At 44.4% G+C, this 13,485-nt stretch overlaps 1 protein-coding gene across 11 annotated transcripts in view; it reads left to right on the forward strand.

Moving 5' to 3' along the window:
* The window catches only part of SAP130 (Sin3A associated protein 130), an 83,982-nt gene that overhangs the window by 34,490 nt on the left and 36,007 nt on the right, over positions 1-13,485 (forward strand). For 7 of the 11 annotated variants that reach the window (XM_037988131.2, XM_007964582.3, XM_007964580.3 and 4 more), the window contains exons 12-14: positions 1,395-1,516; positions 4,901-5,203; positions 8,192-8,369. In XM_037988131.2, the coding sequence (XP_037844059.2) occupies positions 1,395-1,516; positions 4,901-5,203; positions 8,192-8,369 (603 nt within the window). The remainder of the gene's footprint in view (positions 1-1,394; positions 1,517-4,900; positions 5,204-8,191; positions 8,370-13,485) is intronic. The other 4 variants (XM_037988130.2, XM_037988132.2, XM_007964584.3 and 1 more) reach the window with 1 other exon arrangement.

The raw sequence follows: 13,485 nt of genomic DNA on the forward strand, positions 1-13,485 counted from the left end.
TGGAGTGCAGTGGCACTGTCGTAGCCCACTGCAGCCTTGACTTCTGGGCTCAAATGATCCTCCCACCTCAGCCTCCCAAGTAGCTGGGACTACAGGCACATACCATCATGCCTGGCTAAGTTTTTTTATTTTTTGTAGAGATGAGGCCTCACACTGTTGCCCAGGCTGTAGTGCAGCGGTGCAGTCTCGGCTCACTGCAATCCCTACCTCCTAGGTTCAAGTGATTCTCGTGCCTCAGCCTCCTGAGTAACTGGGATTATAGGCCTGCACCACCACACCTGGCTAATTTTTGTATTTTTAGTAGAAGATGGAGTTTCGCCATGTTGGCCAGGCTGGTCTTGAACTTAACCTCAAGTAATCTGCCTGCCTCAGCCTCCCAGAGTGCTCAGGCTGGTCTCGAACTCCTGAGCTCAAGTGACTCACCTGCCTCAGTCTCCCAAAGTGCTGGGCCACTGTGCCTGGCCTACTTCTATTTTCTTAGGCATTTATATCATGAATAACTATTGACTGCTCTCGAATATTTTTATCTTTTGTTTTAAATTATTGTTCTCTTTTAATTTTTAAAATTTATCTAAAACATGAATAGACATTCTGATGTTGAAGCATTTCTCTCCCTGTGATAAACTTTATTTGATTATGATGTCTTTAACTTTATATGGGACTTAATTCAATTTTATGTAGGATTTTTTGTTGTTGTAGTGAGTTAGATTTGTTTATAATCTTTCTTTTGTCTTATTCTCCTGTTCCAATATTAGCATCAAGGCTATATTAAGCGCAGAAAATAAACTAGGAGCCAGGCATAGCGACACATGTGTGTAGTCCCAGAATTCAGGCAGCGGAGGCAGGAGGCTCGATTGGACCTAGGAGTTCAAGGTTGTGCCATGATTGTGCTGTTGAATAGCCACTGCGCTCCAGCCTGGGCAACATAGCAAGACCCTGTCTCTGAAAACATAAAAATAACTTGGATCTCATTTCTTCTTTCCATTGTTTCTGAAGCAGTTCAGATGAAATTGGGATTATTTATGTATTTTTAGCGACATTGGCCAGTAAAACCAATTTGAGTTGAGTGTAGTTCATGAAGAGTTGAGCAGGGAAGATTTGATGACTGAGTTTTTGTGAATTGGTTTTCAGACTTACTCTCAAAAATCACCCGTAGAATATTATCTGTGTTTTTTACATTTATTAATATAGGTATTTATAGTATCCACTTTGTTTTTATTTTTTTTAGTTTTGCATTCTTGGTGTGTGTCCTGTGATGTAAGCGTTTGTTTGGGACACAATTTGAGCAAAGCTCATTTGGCAGTTCTGATACAAAGAGGAGCTGGGGGATAGGATCATTTGAAAGTGAAGAAGAAAATGACTATTTTGTTTGCTCTCATCTGTTCTGTCTCTAGACCGTCTGTTCCTGTTCAGTTCCAGTATTTTTTGCCAACTTACCCCCCTTCTGCATACCCACTGGCGGCACATACCTACACCCCAATCACCAGTTCCGTGTCCACTATCCGACAGTATCCAGGTACAAACCCTGCTTTTTAGATGACTTTTCACAGTTTCATTTTTGCCAACAATAATGTAGAAATTGATTGGGGTTATTTCTAGTATGAGATTAATTATTTCAGCTTCTGTTTTCAGATTCAGATAAAATGTGAAGCTTGAAGGTCTTAAATAATCGTCTTTGTGATCTATAAAAGGTTGTTACTCGTTAGTGATATTTGCATAGTATTATGCCACCCTGAGGATAATCATGTTAGCAATTTTTGTTTCTCCTGAAAATGACAGTAGTTACAATGAATAGAGCTGCACTTTTATAGGGTTTCCATTGTTTTATGCAAATATTGGTTGTATTTTTTTTAAATGTATAAAGGTTGTTTATAATAACGTCTACTTTAGGTTCCATGGTACTTGTGCAGGTTTGTTATATAGATAAACCACATGTCACAGGGATTTGGTGTACCAGTTATATGTTTTTTAGTTCAGTTATGCCCTCCTCTCACCATCATGACGTGTAAATAGTGTTCTTTTTGCTAATCCAGGAAAAACAATCCTTAAATGTCAGAGTCTGTGTAATCTTTTCCTGTGGGACCCTCAGGTCACTCTGGGTGTCAGAAAGCCTTATTTCCAGCCAGGCGCAGTGGCTCATGCCTGTAATCCCAGCACTTTGGGAGACCAAGGCAGGCAGATCACTTGAGGTCAGGAGTTCTAGACTAGCCTGGCCAACACGGAGAAACTCCATCTCTACTAAAAATACAAAATTAGCCAGTCGTGGTGGCACATGCCTGTAATCCCAGCTACTCGGGAGGCTAAAGCAGGAAAGTTGCTTGAACTTGGGAGGCAGAGGCTACAGTGAGCCACGATTGTGCCACTGTACTCCAGTCTGGGTGACAGAGTGAGACTGTCTCAAAAAAAAGCCTTATTGCCTGGGGCCGGACACTGTGGCTGATTGATACCTGTAATCCCAGCACTTTGGGTGGCCATGGTGGGCAGATCACTTGAGCCCAGAAGTTTGAGACCAGCCTGGTCAATACAGGGAAACCCCATTTCTACAAAAAATTAAAAAATTAGGTGGGCATGGTGGTGCATGCCTCTAGTCCCAACTACTGAGGAGGCTGAGGTGGGAGAATTGCCCGAGCCTAGGAGGTTGAAGCTGCAGTGAGCCATGATGGCGCCACTGCACTCCAGCCCAGGTAACAAAGTGAGAGCCTGTTTCAGAAAACAAACAAAGAGAAAAAGACAAAAGAAAGTGTTATTGTTGCCTGGATTGTGGACATTGCCCTCCTGCCACACGGTGCTGTATGGCTGCCAGCGGCATGTGTGGCCACAGAGCGCTTGAAGTAGGTTAGTACATGAAAAACTCGATTGTTAATTTTGTTTAATTTTGAGAAATTTCAAGTATGTTTGGAACAACTTAGCAATGCAAAACTACTTTTTCAGTTGTAGGCTTTATGAAATCAAAATACAGATTAAGCACATCTGATAAAAATTCATGAGATGTACTCGAAGAGTAAAATATACCCTAGATTTTGAAGACATAGTATAGAAAAGAGAATGTGAAATATCTTGTTAAGAATTTTTAGGCCAGGCGCGGTGGCTCACGCCTGTAATCCTAGCCCTTTGGGAGGCTGAGGAGGAAGGATCGCTTGATACCAGGAGTTTGAGATCAAGCTAGATGAGACCTAGCCTCTACCAAAAATACAAAAATTAGCCAGGCATGGTGGTGCGTGCCTGTAGTCCCAGCTGCTTGGGAGGCTGAGGCAGGAGGATTGCTTGACCCCAAGAGGTCGAGGATGCAGTGAGCTATGTTGTTTGCGCCGCTGCGCTCAAGTCTAGGCAAGAAAGCGAGACCCTTGTCTCAAAAAAAAAAAAACAGTTTATTAATAACATATTGAAATGGTAATATTTTGAATATATTTGGTTAAATAAAATATATGATCAAAATTAATTTGGCCTGTTTCTTTTTTTTTTTTTTTTTTTTTGAGACGGAGTTTCACTCTGTTGCCCAGGCTGGAGTGCAGGGTCGTGATCTCGGCTCACTGCAGCTTCCGCCTCCAAGCTTCAAGCAACTCTCCTGCTTCACTGTCCTCAGTGGATGGTATTACAGGCATGCGCGACCACACCCAGCTAATTTTTGTATTTTTAGTAGGGATGGGGTTTCACCCTGTTGACCAGGCTGGTTTTGAACTCCTCTCAAATGATCGCCCGCCTCGGCCTCCCAAAGTGGTGGAATTACCGGCGTGAGCCACCGCACCTGGCCTGTTTCAAACTTTTTTTTTTTTCTTCTTTGAGACAGTCTTTCTCTGTCACTCAGGCTGGGGTGCAGTGGTGCAATAATACCTCACTGCCTCCTCAGATTCCTGAGTTCAAGGGAATCCTCCCATCTCAACCTGACATACCTCGTGCCTGTAATCCCAGCACTTTGGGAGGCCGAGGTGGGCCAAGCTGGAACCACAGGCCTGTGTTATGATGCCAAGCTAATGCTTTAATTTTTCATAGAGATAGGGTCTTGCTATGTTGTACAGGCTGGTCTCCAACTCCTGGGTTCAAGCATTCCTCATATCTCAGTCTCCCAAAATGTTGGAATCAAAGGCAGAAATCACCACACCGGGCTCTTCTTACTTTTTTATTGTAGCCACTGGAAAATTTAAAGTTGCGTGAGTGACCCAGTATGCCATTAAACAGTGCTGGTCTAAAATTTCAAGCATTGTAAGACACTTGTTTATTTAGGGAAAAGGTAGCTTATAAGTGTAAGATACTTAAATGGCTTTGAAAACAAGTTCCTACGTCTCTGGATTGTTTTGATAACTAAGGAAAAAGTCCTCTGTGTTTATTTTCTTTCCACAGATAGTGAGAAATTCCTCCTTTTTTTGTTGCTTTCTGTGAATGCTCTTGTTTCCTTTTTTTTTTTTAAATATACACAGTAGATGGGGTGTGTGCCTTGTAGGACACAGGACACTTGCTTGTTCTCTCTTTCTGGTGGATACATGCCATTTGAAATTCATAACTGCCATATTTCAAAACTGCCTGTGATAGTGGCCCTATCAAGTAAAGCAGAGGTTCTTGACCTGGGACCCCTGGGTGTTTTTCTGATGTTTTATATTAATTATTTAACACGTTTGCCTGACTAATATTTGCAATTGAATAGCTGATTGCCTTTTTTCTGGTTTTTATCATGTTTCTAGTAATCTGTAGAAAGACAACATCATATTGGTAGGAAGTGAAAGGAAATAACAATCCCAAGTATATGAAGGTTCAAGTAACAGTATTTATTTATTTTTTTTTCAAACCGTGAATTTAGATCTTATACAACGGAAGAAATCTGTGTTTATTTTAGTGTTTTTCTCTTTATGTGAAGTGTGTGGAATGAAGCTAACCTTCTTATAGTTACCTTTTACATCATTTTTAGTTTCAGCTCAGGCTCCAAACTCTGCCATCACAGCTCAGACTGGCGTGGGGGTAGCGTCTACCGTCCACCTAAACCCCATGCAGTTGATGACAGTGGATGCATCACATGCTCGACATATTCAAGGGATCCAGCCAGTACCCATCAGTACCCAGGGCATCCAGCCGGCCCCCATCGGGACCCCAGGGATACAGCCCGCACCACTTGGCACACAGGGAATTCACTCAGCAACCCCAATCAGCACACAAGGGCTTCAGCCTGCACCCATTGGTGCTCAGCAGCCTCAGCCGGAAGGAAAGACTTCAGGTAATTTTCAATTTTTGCATAGAAGGTGGTTTGGAGAAAAGAAGTACATTTGGGTTTCAATCCTTTCTCTGCCACTGGCTTTGTCGTCTTATAATTTCTCTAGGCCTTCGTTTCTTTGTATTAATAATGAGTTGCTTAGAACTTATAATTTCAGGGTCACTGTAAACGTTAGAAATAATATACCTCACGCCTGTGATCCCAGCACTTTGGGAGGCCGAGGTGGGTGAATCATGAGGTCAGGAGATCGAGACCATCCTGGCTACCATGGTGAAACCCCGTCACTACTAAAAATACAAAAAAATTAGCCAGGTGAAGTGGTGGGCGCCTGTAGTCCCAGCTGCTCGGGAGGCTGAGGCAGGAGAATGGCGTGAACCCGGGAGGCGGAGTGAGCTGAGATTGCACTACTGCACTCCAGCCTGGGCAACAGAGTGAGACTCTGTCTCCAAAAAAAAAAAAAAAAAAGGAAATAATAAACATCAGCAGCCCTAGTATTCATTTGCACATAATGAGAAGTGTTATCTTTTTTAAAAGCTCCTAGTTGTGGGAAAAAATTCACCTTATAAGTAGTGTTCTCATTGAAGATTTTCTTCAGAGTTGTACATAAAGCTGTAAAATCTTATGCTGATGTTAGCTAATATTATGAATGCTTAAAAAGAAATGCTAGTGGAATAACATTTTGAAAAGTGGAATAAGTCACGGTACTTAGATCTTTTTGAGACAGAGACAGAGTCTCACTCTGTCACCCAGGCTAGAGTGCAGTGGTGTGTGATCTTGGCTCAGCATAGCCTCAATCTCCTGGACTCGAGTGATCCTCCCACCTCAGCCGCCTGAGTAACTAGGACTATAGGTGCCACCACGCCTGGCTAATTTTTGTGTTTTTAATAGAGACAGAGTTTTGCCATGTTGCCCAGGCTGGTCTCAAACTCCTGGGCTCAAGCAGTCTATTCACCTTGGCCTCCCAAAGTGCTGGGATTACAAGCATGAGTCATTACACCAGCCAGGTTGTTTTTTTTTCGGCTGAATTTAAGATTCCATGTACTTGGATTATTATTAATTAGCCATTTCTCTGATGTAGTTTAAAAAAACAAAATGGCTGTTTCTCAGCCAAGGTGCTGATTTATTTTTTTTAAGGCAGGGTCTCACTCACTCTGTTGCCCAGCTGGAGTACAATGGTACAATCATGGCTCTCTGTAGCCTTGACCTTCTGGCCTCAAGCAGTCCTTACGCCTCAGACGCCCATGTAGCAAGGACTACAAGTGCATGCCACCACACCCGGCTAATTATTTTTTTTTTTTTTTTTTTTTTTTTTTTGAGACGAAGTCTCGCTCTGTCACCCAGGCTGGAGTGCAGTGGCCCGCTCTCTGCTCACTGCAAGCTCCGCCTCCCGGGTTCGCGCAATTCTCCTGCCTTAGCCTCCCGAGCAGCTGGGACTACAGGCGCCCGCCACCTCGCCCGGCTTATTTTTTTGTATTTTTAGTAGAGACGGGGTTTCACCATGTTAGCCAGGATGGTCTCGATTTCCTGACCTCGTGATCCGCCCGTCTCGGCCTCCCAAAGTGCTGGGATTACAGGCTTGAGCCACCGCGCCCGGCCAATTATTTTTGATTTTTTGTAGAAACGGGATTTTGCTCATTTCCCAGGCTGGTCTCAGACTCCAGAGTTCAAGCTACCCTTCAGCCTTGTCCTCCCAAAGTGCTGCGGTTACAGGCATGAGCCACGGCGCCTGCCTGGAGCTATGCGTTTAATTGTTCTGTAGACAGTTCAAGTATTTAAGCAAAGTCTCTCCGATTTTTTATTACTAAACTAACTGTCTATGAGAGAGATGCAGTTTACCCACAGTGACCCACCTGGTAGGATGGTGTACTACATCTTTAAGGGCACCTGCCAGAAAACGCATGGTATTAAGTTGACTCCTATGAAATTGCCATTTTTATAGGTCAAAAACTGTCAGACACTGATATTTTCTGATTATGATCTCATGCTCACCAGTATTTTGGTGCTCACTGTAAGTGTATAGTTAAAATATCTGTTAGTTGAATGTGTTTGTAAGGATAGACTGGGGAGGGTACCATTACTGAGGGCTGAGAGAGGTTGGTGTTTTATAAAAACTGAATGAGTACATTTCTTGAAGTGTACATTGGAGCATGCTATCAGGCTGGTAGGTGGTGTTTTCTATTTGTGGCTCTTGTATTAAGCCTTTCCTGTCTGTCAGTTTTCTTATCTCTAAAATGGGAATTACAAGGATGGTAAGAAGTATATCAGTAAAAAATGTGAAGTAACTAGTAGAGTGAGAGACTATACTAGATACTATATACTTTGTTCACCTTATCTCATTTATTAGTAACTGTGATTATAGAGCAAAGAAAAAATAATGGTATGGGTCAGGGGCGGTGGCTCATGCCTGTAATTCGAGCACTTTGGGAGGCCAAGGCGGGCGGATCACTTAAGGTAAAGAATTCGAGACTAGCCTGGCCAACATGGTGAAACCCCACCTCTACTAAAAATACAAAAATTATCCAGATGTGGCGGTGCGCGCCTGTAATTCTAGCTACTCTGGTGGTTAGGGCAGGAGAATCACTTGAACCTGGGAGGCAGAGGTTGCCGTGAGCTGAGATTGCACCACTGCACTCCAGCCTGGGCAACAAAGCAAGACTGTCTGAAAAATAAAAAGAAAGGAAAAAGTAATGGTATGGTTCACACCACTGCACTCCAGCCTGGGCAACAGAGCAAGACTCTCTCAAAAAAAGAAAAAGAAAAAATAATGGTGTGGATCACGCACTAGTAGACTTAGTAACTGCTCCTGTTTAGCTGTCTGCTCTTTGTCAGACGGACATTGTGCTCCTGTCCCTTATCAGTTGGAAACTGGACAGTTAGAACATGGATCCCTAATGCTAGTGGTCTCGTCGTTTGTATTTGTGTCTTCTGCGGCATTTTGTTTCTGTTGTTTCCCTCTCTTCAGTGTTCTTTCCTGTTGCTTCTCTCCTCTAGCAGTGGTGTTGGCAGATGGAGCCACAATTGTGGCCAACCCTATTAGCAATCCATTCAGTGCTGCTCCAGCAGCAACAACCGTGGTACAGACCCACAGCCAGAGTGCTAGCACCAACGCTCCTGCCCAGGGCTCATCGCCACGGCCAAGCATACTCCGGAAGAAACCTGCCACAGATGGGTGAGTAGACCTGGTGGTGCCAAATGACACCTCTGGTTCTGGATAGAACTGGTATACAGAATAGGCACTCTTATCTAATGCTGGTATCAAACTCATCTCTCCTTTTCTGTGGCATGTTAAAATTTCCTCCAAAACAGCTTGACCACAGGATTATTCAGTGGAGCCTTACCCAGCTGAGACTGTGAGATCTTAACAAATCCTGGAGTCAGTGAGGTGTTAGTGTGTAAGCATCTGTTGCATACTGCTTTAATTCTCTCTAGTTCTGGAACTTCAATCATAGAACTTTTAAAGTAGTTTATAATTAACTCTTGGGCTTGTGTAGGTAGTTACATTAACGCATACTACATACTTCATTCAGCATGAATCGTTGCTGTTGAAACAGGAGAAGTTCCCTTGTCCCCCTCTCAGGCGTGCAACCGTGGGAGTGACTTGCTTCTTCATTGCCCTGCTGCTCCAGCCTCTAGGGGAGCGTACAGACGGGCGGACTGTGGGGCTCCGACCCTGCAGCGGCGTCTAGAGGTGAATGTTTACAGCTGAAACCCTGTGAGCATGTGTTACAGAGGGCTCTTTTCGTCTAGCCGTCCGTGGATGACTTGCATTAACCAGCCCAATCAGACCCCTGCCTTATGGCAAGGTCAGAGGGCTTTCTGTTGCCCAGGGTTCTTGCCTTGGTGTACTGGAAGAATGGGATCGCGCGTGGGCTTGGAGAAGGAGTGTAGGGTTTTACTGAGTAGAAGTAGCTCTCAGCAGATGGGGGAGCCAGAAGGGACATGGAACGGCCCCGGCTCTCTGACTGCCCTGGCCAAACTGCGTCGTTCTGCTGGTCGGTGGCCTGCTGGCGTGCCAGCATCTGTCATGTGCTCTCCCACCGGCATGCTCTCCTCGCCGTCCTCTTGCCGTCCAGCTGCTTGTGTCTTGCTTCGCCAGTGTGTTCCTTTTGATGTCCAGCCACTTGTGTGCCTGCCTGCTAGAGGTTTTTATAGGCACAGGATCAGGGTGTAGCAGGCCATGGTGGTCTGGGGGAAATGCAGCATTTGGGCAGGAAAACAAAAATGCCTGTCATCACCTAGATCTGTGGGCACAGCCGGGGTTAGAGCCCTCACCAGGGACCTGCCCTTTCCAGCACTTCCCTGCTCCCCTTCTAAATCACTGTGGGCAGACAATTTCTGAAGTGTAGTAAGGGTCATATTTAGTAGCAGATAGTGTTTTGTGTTGCCATGTAAGCTTCTCGGTTGGTGGATCATAGGCAGGAAGGTATGTGCTGTGCTATTCAACTTAAACATTCTGGACGTAGGAGATGAGCAGACATGTTTCAGAGAGCATAGTTTCTGTGGCTCACCTGAGCTAATAGCATCAACATCAACAGATTAAAGCAAGTGCAAACTTAAATTGCTGGGACTAGGGTCCCTGCAGGGTTTTTATTTCCACAGAGCTGTGCATAGACCAGAGTCCCTATCTTTGCTGCTTGTGAATACTTTGTACTTTTTTAAAGGATAAGTCAGTCCGTGACAAAGTTACCTTATTAGTAGAAGCACGAGGCAAAGCTTGTGGTTAAGATGACAGATTGATTACACACGTCTGAAATCTCTCCCTCTCATAACCCTATATAACTTTTTTTCAAAAAAGTTGTAAACACACAAGGATGGGGAGAACAGGAGAGGACACAGTAGCAACTGAAGCTGGGAAGCAGACCGTCACGTGATGGCGTCCTGGCTCTGAGAAAGCTAAATGTGAAGCTTGCATAGGGGAAAGTTGAGAACCATTCTCTTTTAAAATTGGAAAATCTTCAAAAGGACCAACAACAGGAAGATCCTGGGGGTGAAGGAAGGGGCTCTCTCTTTTAAGGAGGATAAGTTAAAACCTTTGAGTTTGAAAAGTGTTAGAGTTAGAGCCCAGAATCCCGTTTTCTGCCTATGCCATGTGGCGTATTGCCCCTTCTCGGCTTCAGCAGGAGCCTGAAAGCTCAAACTCTGCAGATGGTCCGCTGGGATCACCCAGCACTATGGAGGTCATGGGTATTTTACCAGAAAGAAATTGTGACTCACCATGAGTGTATGGAATGCTGAACACTTCCCAGTCCACTCCCTGCTTTCAGCTGATAGAACTGTGGCAGGTGAACTTGATTCTTGATAGAAAATGAGAAGAGGACTCTACTTTCCTTCTGGGGAGTCTATCCGGCCCAAGGGGAAGCTCTAAAGATACTGACACTAGGGCTTCCCTAAGGACAGGGTTAGATGACCCTGCAGTGAACCTCATAGTAGATATGCCCTTCCAAAGCTCAGAGTCCCCAGCCAGCATTTCAGTCCCTCTTCCCCACTCCCCCACTCTTAATCATGAACATACAAACAAAGATAGACACATATTTGAGGGGACCTCTAATGGTGGACGACAGAAACCACAATAAATACATGCCCAAAGCACCTTGGAAGATGTAGAGGCTTGGCAGGGAGAATAAAACACAAAACAAATGAACAAGGATAAGCAAACACTATCCGTGATGCCTTCAGAAAGACAAAACAAAAGGTTACATCCATGAAACAGTAACAGTGCTATGCAAAAAGAACATTCAGAGGAGAAAAGAACCAGTCCTGAAATAAGATAGCAGAAATTGAAAGATCAGTAGAAGAGTTGGAAGATAAAATTGAAGAAATCTCAAACGTAGAACAAAAAGACAAGAAAATTGGAGAAAAAGACAGGAGAAAATTTAAAACAACAATAAAAAGAACCAGTTCAGGAAATCCAGCCTCCAGGTAATGGGTTTCAGCAAGAGAGATCAGAGAAAAGGAGCGGGGATCGTTACAAAGTGAGGAGTTATAAAGTAATAGAAAATTACCAAAATGGAAAGAAATGAGTTTCCTGGTTACAGAAATGCTCTGCACAGTATTCGGTGGATGCAATAAACTCAGGCCAGTATTTTGCTGCACTGGAAGACAAAAAGATGTGCCTGCATCTCCCGTACTTCCTCCCAAAGACGCTTGTACCGTGCCCTCTAATTCACAGCCTGTCATCACGCGACACTCCAGCCTTCACCCCAGTGCCCTTGTCTCTTCTTTCTCCACGCCTTCTTGCTTTAAACCTGGCTCTTCCTCAGGCACTCAACTTGCCCTGCAGCTGTCTGAAGTGGTCCCTGCCTCTCTTCCACATCCCTGCTGTCACTCAGCCTAGAGGTAGGCTCCGTGTCCTTGTCATGCCTCACTGCCATTTTCAGACCATGTCTCCTCAAAAGCACCTGATCTGTATTTAGATTTCATAAAACCTACAGTTGAAAAAGTAGTTTCATATAACCAAGTTACTCCAGACAATAAAAAGTTTCTCAGTAACTGGATCAAATATCCATTATAAAATTTAAATTAATTAAAATGAAATGACATTAAAAATTTTGTTCCTGAGTTGCACTTGGCACATTTCAGGTGCTCCGTAGTACCATACGGCTTTCTTGTTGGGCAGGGCAGATCTACAGGCTGAGAGAGTCAAGTTAGATTGTGCAGGTGTATCTGTATGCCCTTTGGAAGAACATGACGTCTGGCACTTTTTAGTGATAGTGGAACCCTGTCTTCACCTTTAATGATCAGAAATGGGTTTCCAGCTCCCTGGCCCGTCAGGCGCTTGAATACGTCTCCGGCCTCCACCACCACCCCCGCCCAGTGTGAGCACTTAGCACGTAAGCTCAGTGAGCCTTCCTGACCCTGTCTGTGTACTCCCATGCCCCTCGCCCGTCTTCTGTCTTCCCACCTCCCTCCCAACGGAACTCCAGCTCCAGAGGGACCCCAGCAGCCTCCTCCAGTCCATTGATCCACCTTTTCATGTGCCTCCCTGCCTCTCATGGCATCTTTCTCTGCTCTTCCTGATTCAGGGTCTGTGGTCACTGGCAGTCATTGCCTTACCCCCACCTCACTTCACTTTGTCAAAACCAGACTTCAGTCCAATTTTCTGCTTCGTTTGTGTTGCATGTACAGCAGATTATGGCAGGGAAAGCAACTTTGCCAACTAACTGGCCTTGCTCAGCCTCACGGACGCACGACGGTCTTAAAGCAGCCCATCAAAGTATACTCGCCTGCACCACTCCAGATAACTGTTCTACGTTTCCTCCTTTCACAACTCCCAGGCTTCTTCCGTCCTCACTGTGAGTCAACAAACTTGCTCCTTTTTTGAGAAAAAGAAAATCAAAAGACAACTTTGGAAGGCCGAGGCAGGCGGATCATCTGAGGTCGGGAGATCGAGACTAGCCTGGCCAACATGGTGAAACTCCGTCTCTACTAAAAATACAAAAAGTAGCTAGGGTGTGTTGGCGGGCGCCTGTAGTCCGCGTTACTCGGGAGGCTGAGGCGGGAGAATCACTTGAACCCAGGAGGCGGAGATTGCAGTGAGCTGAGATCGTGCCACCACACTGCAGCCTGGACAACAGAACAAGACTCTGTCTCAAAAAAAAAAAAATTTTTTTTTGAACATATGAATATATGCCTGTCACCCAACTTTAGTTCTCAGCTTATCAGCGCTTGGCCAATTTTGCTTCACCTATATGCTTACCTACCCGCTCCTATCATATTATTTTGAAGTAAATCCTAGATACCATGTCATTTCATTTGTATGTCTTTCAGCATGTTCCTATGGAGAGATACATAACATTTAAAAACCAATAACCCCTTAATATCAAATAGCCAGTCATTGTTCAGGTTTCCAGTGGTCTGAAATGTCACACAATTTGTTATATTATTTGTTTGAGTATTCTGATAAGACGCATACATTGTGATTAGTTAATATGACTTTTAAAACCATTTTATTATTGAGGTTTCCTCTTTTTTTTTTTTTTTTTCCTGCAGTTTATTTGTTGAAGAAACTTGGTCTTCTGGGCCGTACCCCCTCTGGATTTTGTTGATGGCATCCCCAATGTATTCATTTCCTAGGGCTGTTGTAACAAGTTACCACAAATCTTCTGGCTTAAGGCAACAGACATGTATATCTTATAGTTCCAGTAGCTAGAAATCTGAAATGAAGGTGTCATCAGGGTTGGTTCCCCCAGGCGGTTCTCAGGGAGAATATACTAGTGCTGGCTGCCAGTGGCTGCTGTTGATCTTTGTGTTCCTTGGCTTGCAGGCACAGCACCCCAATCTCTGCC

Source organism: Chlorocebus sabaeus, chromosome 10 (genome assembly GCF_047675955.1).
Source record: "Chlorocebus sabaeus isolate Y175 chromosome 10, mChlSab1.0.hap1, whole genome shotgun sequence".
Classification (NCBI taxonomy): Eukaryota; Metazoa; Chordata; class Mammalia; order Primates; family Cercopithecidae; genus Chlorocebus; species Chlorocebus sabaeus.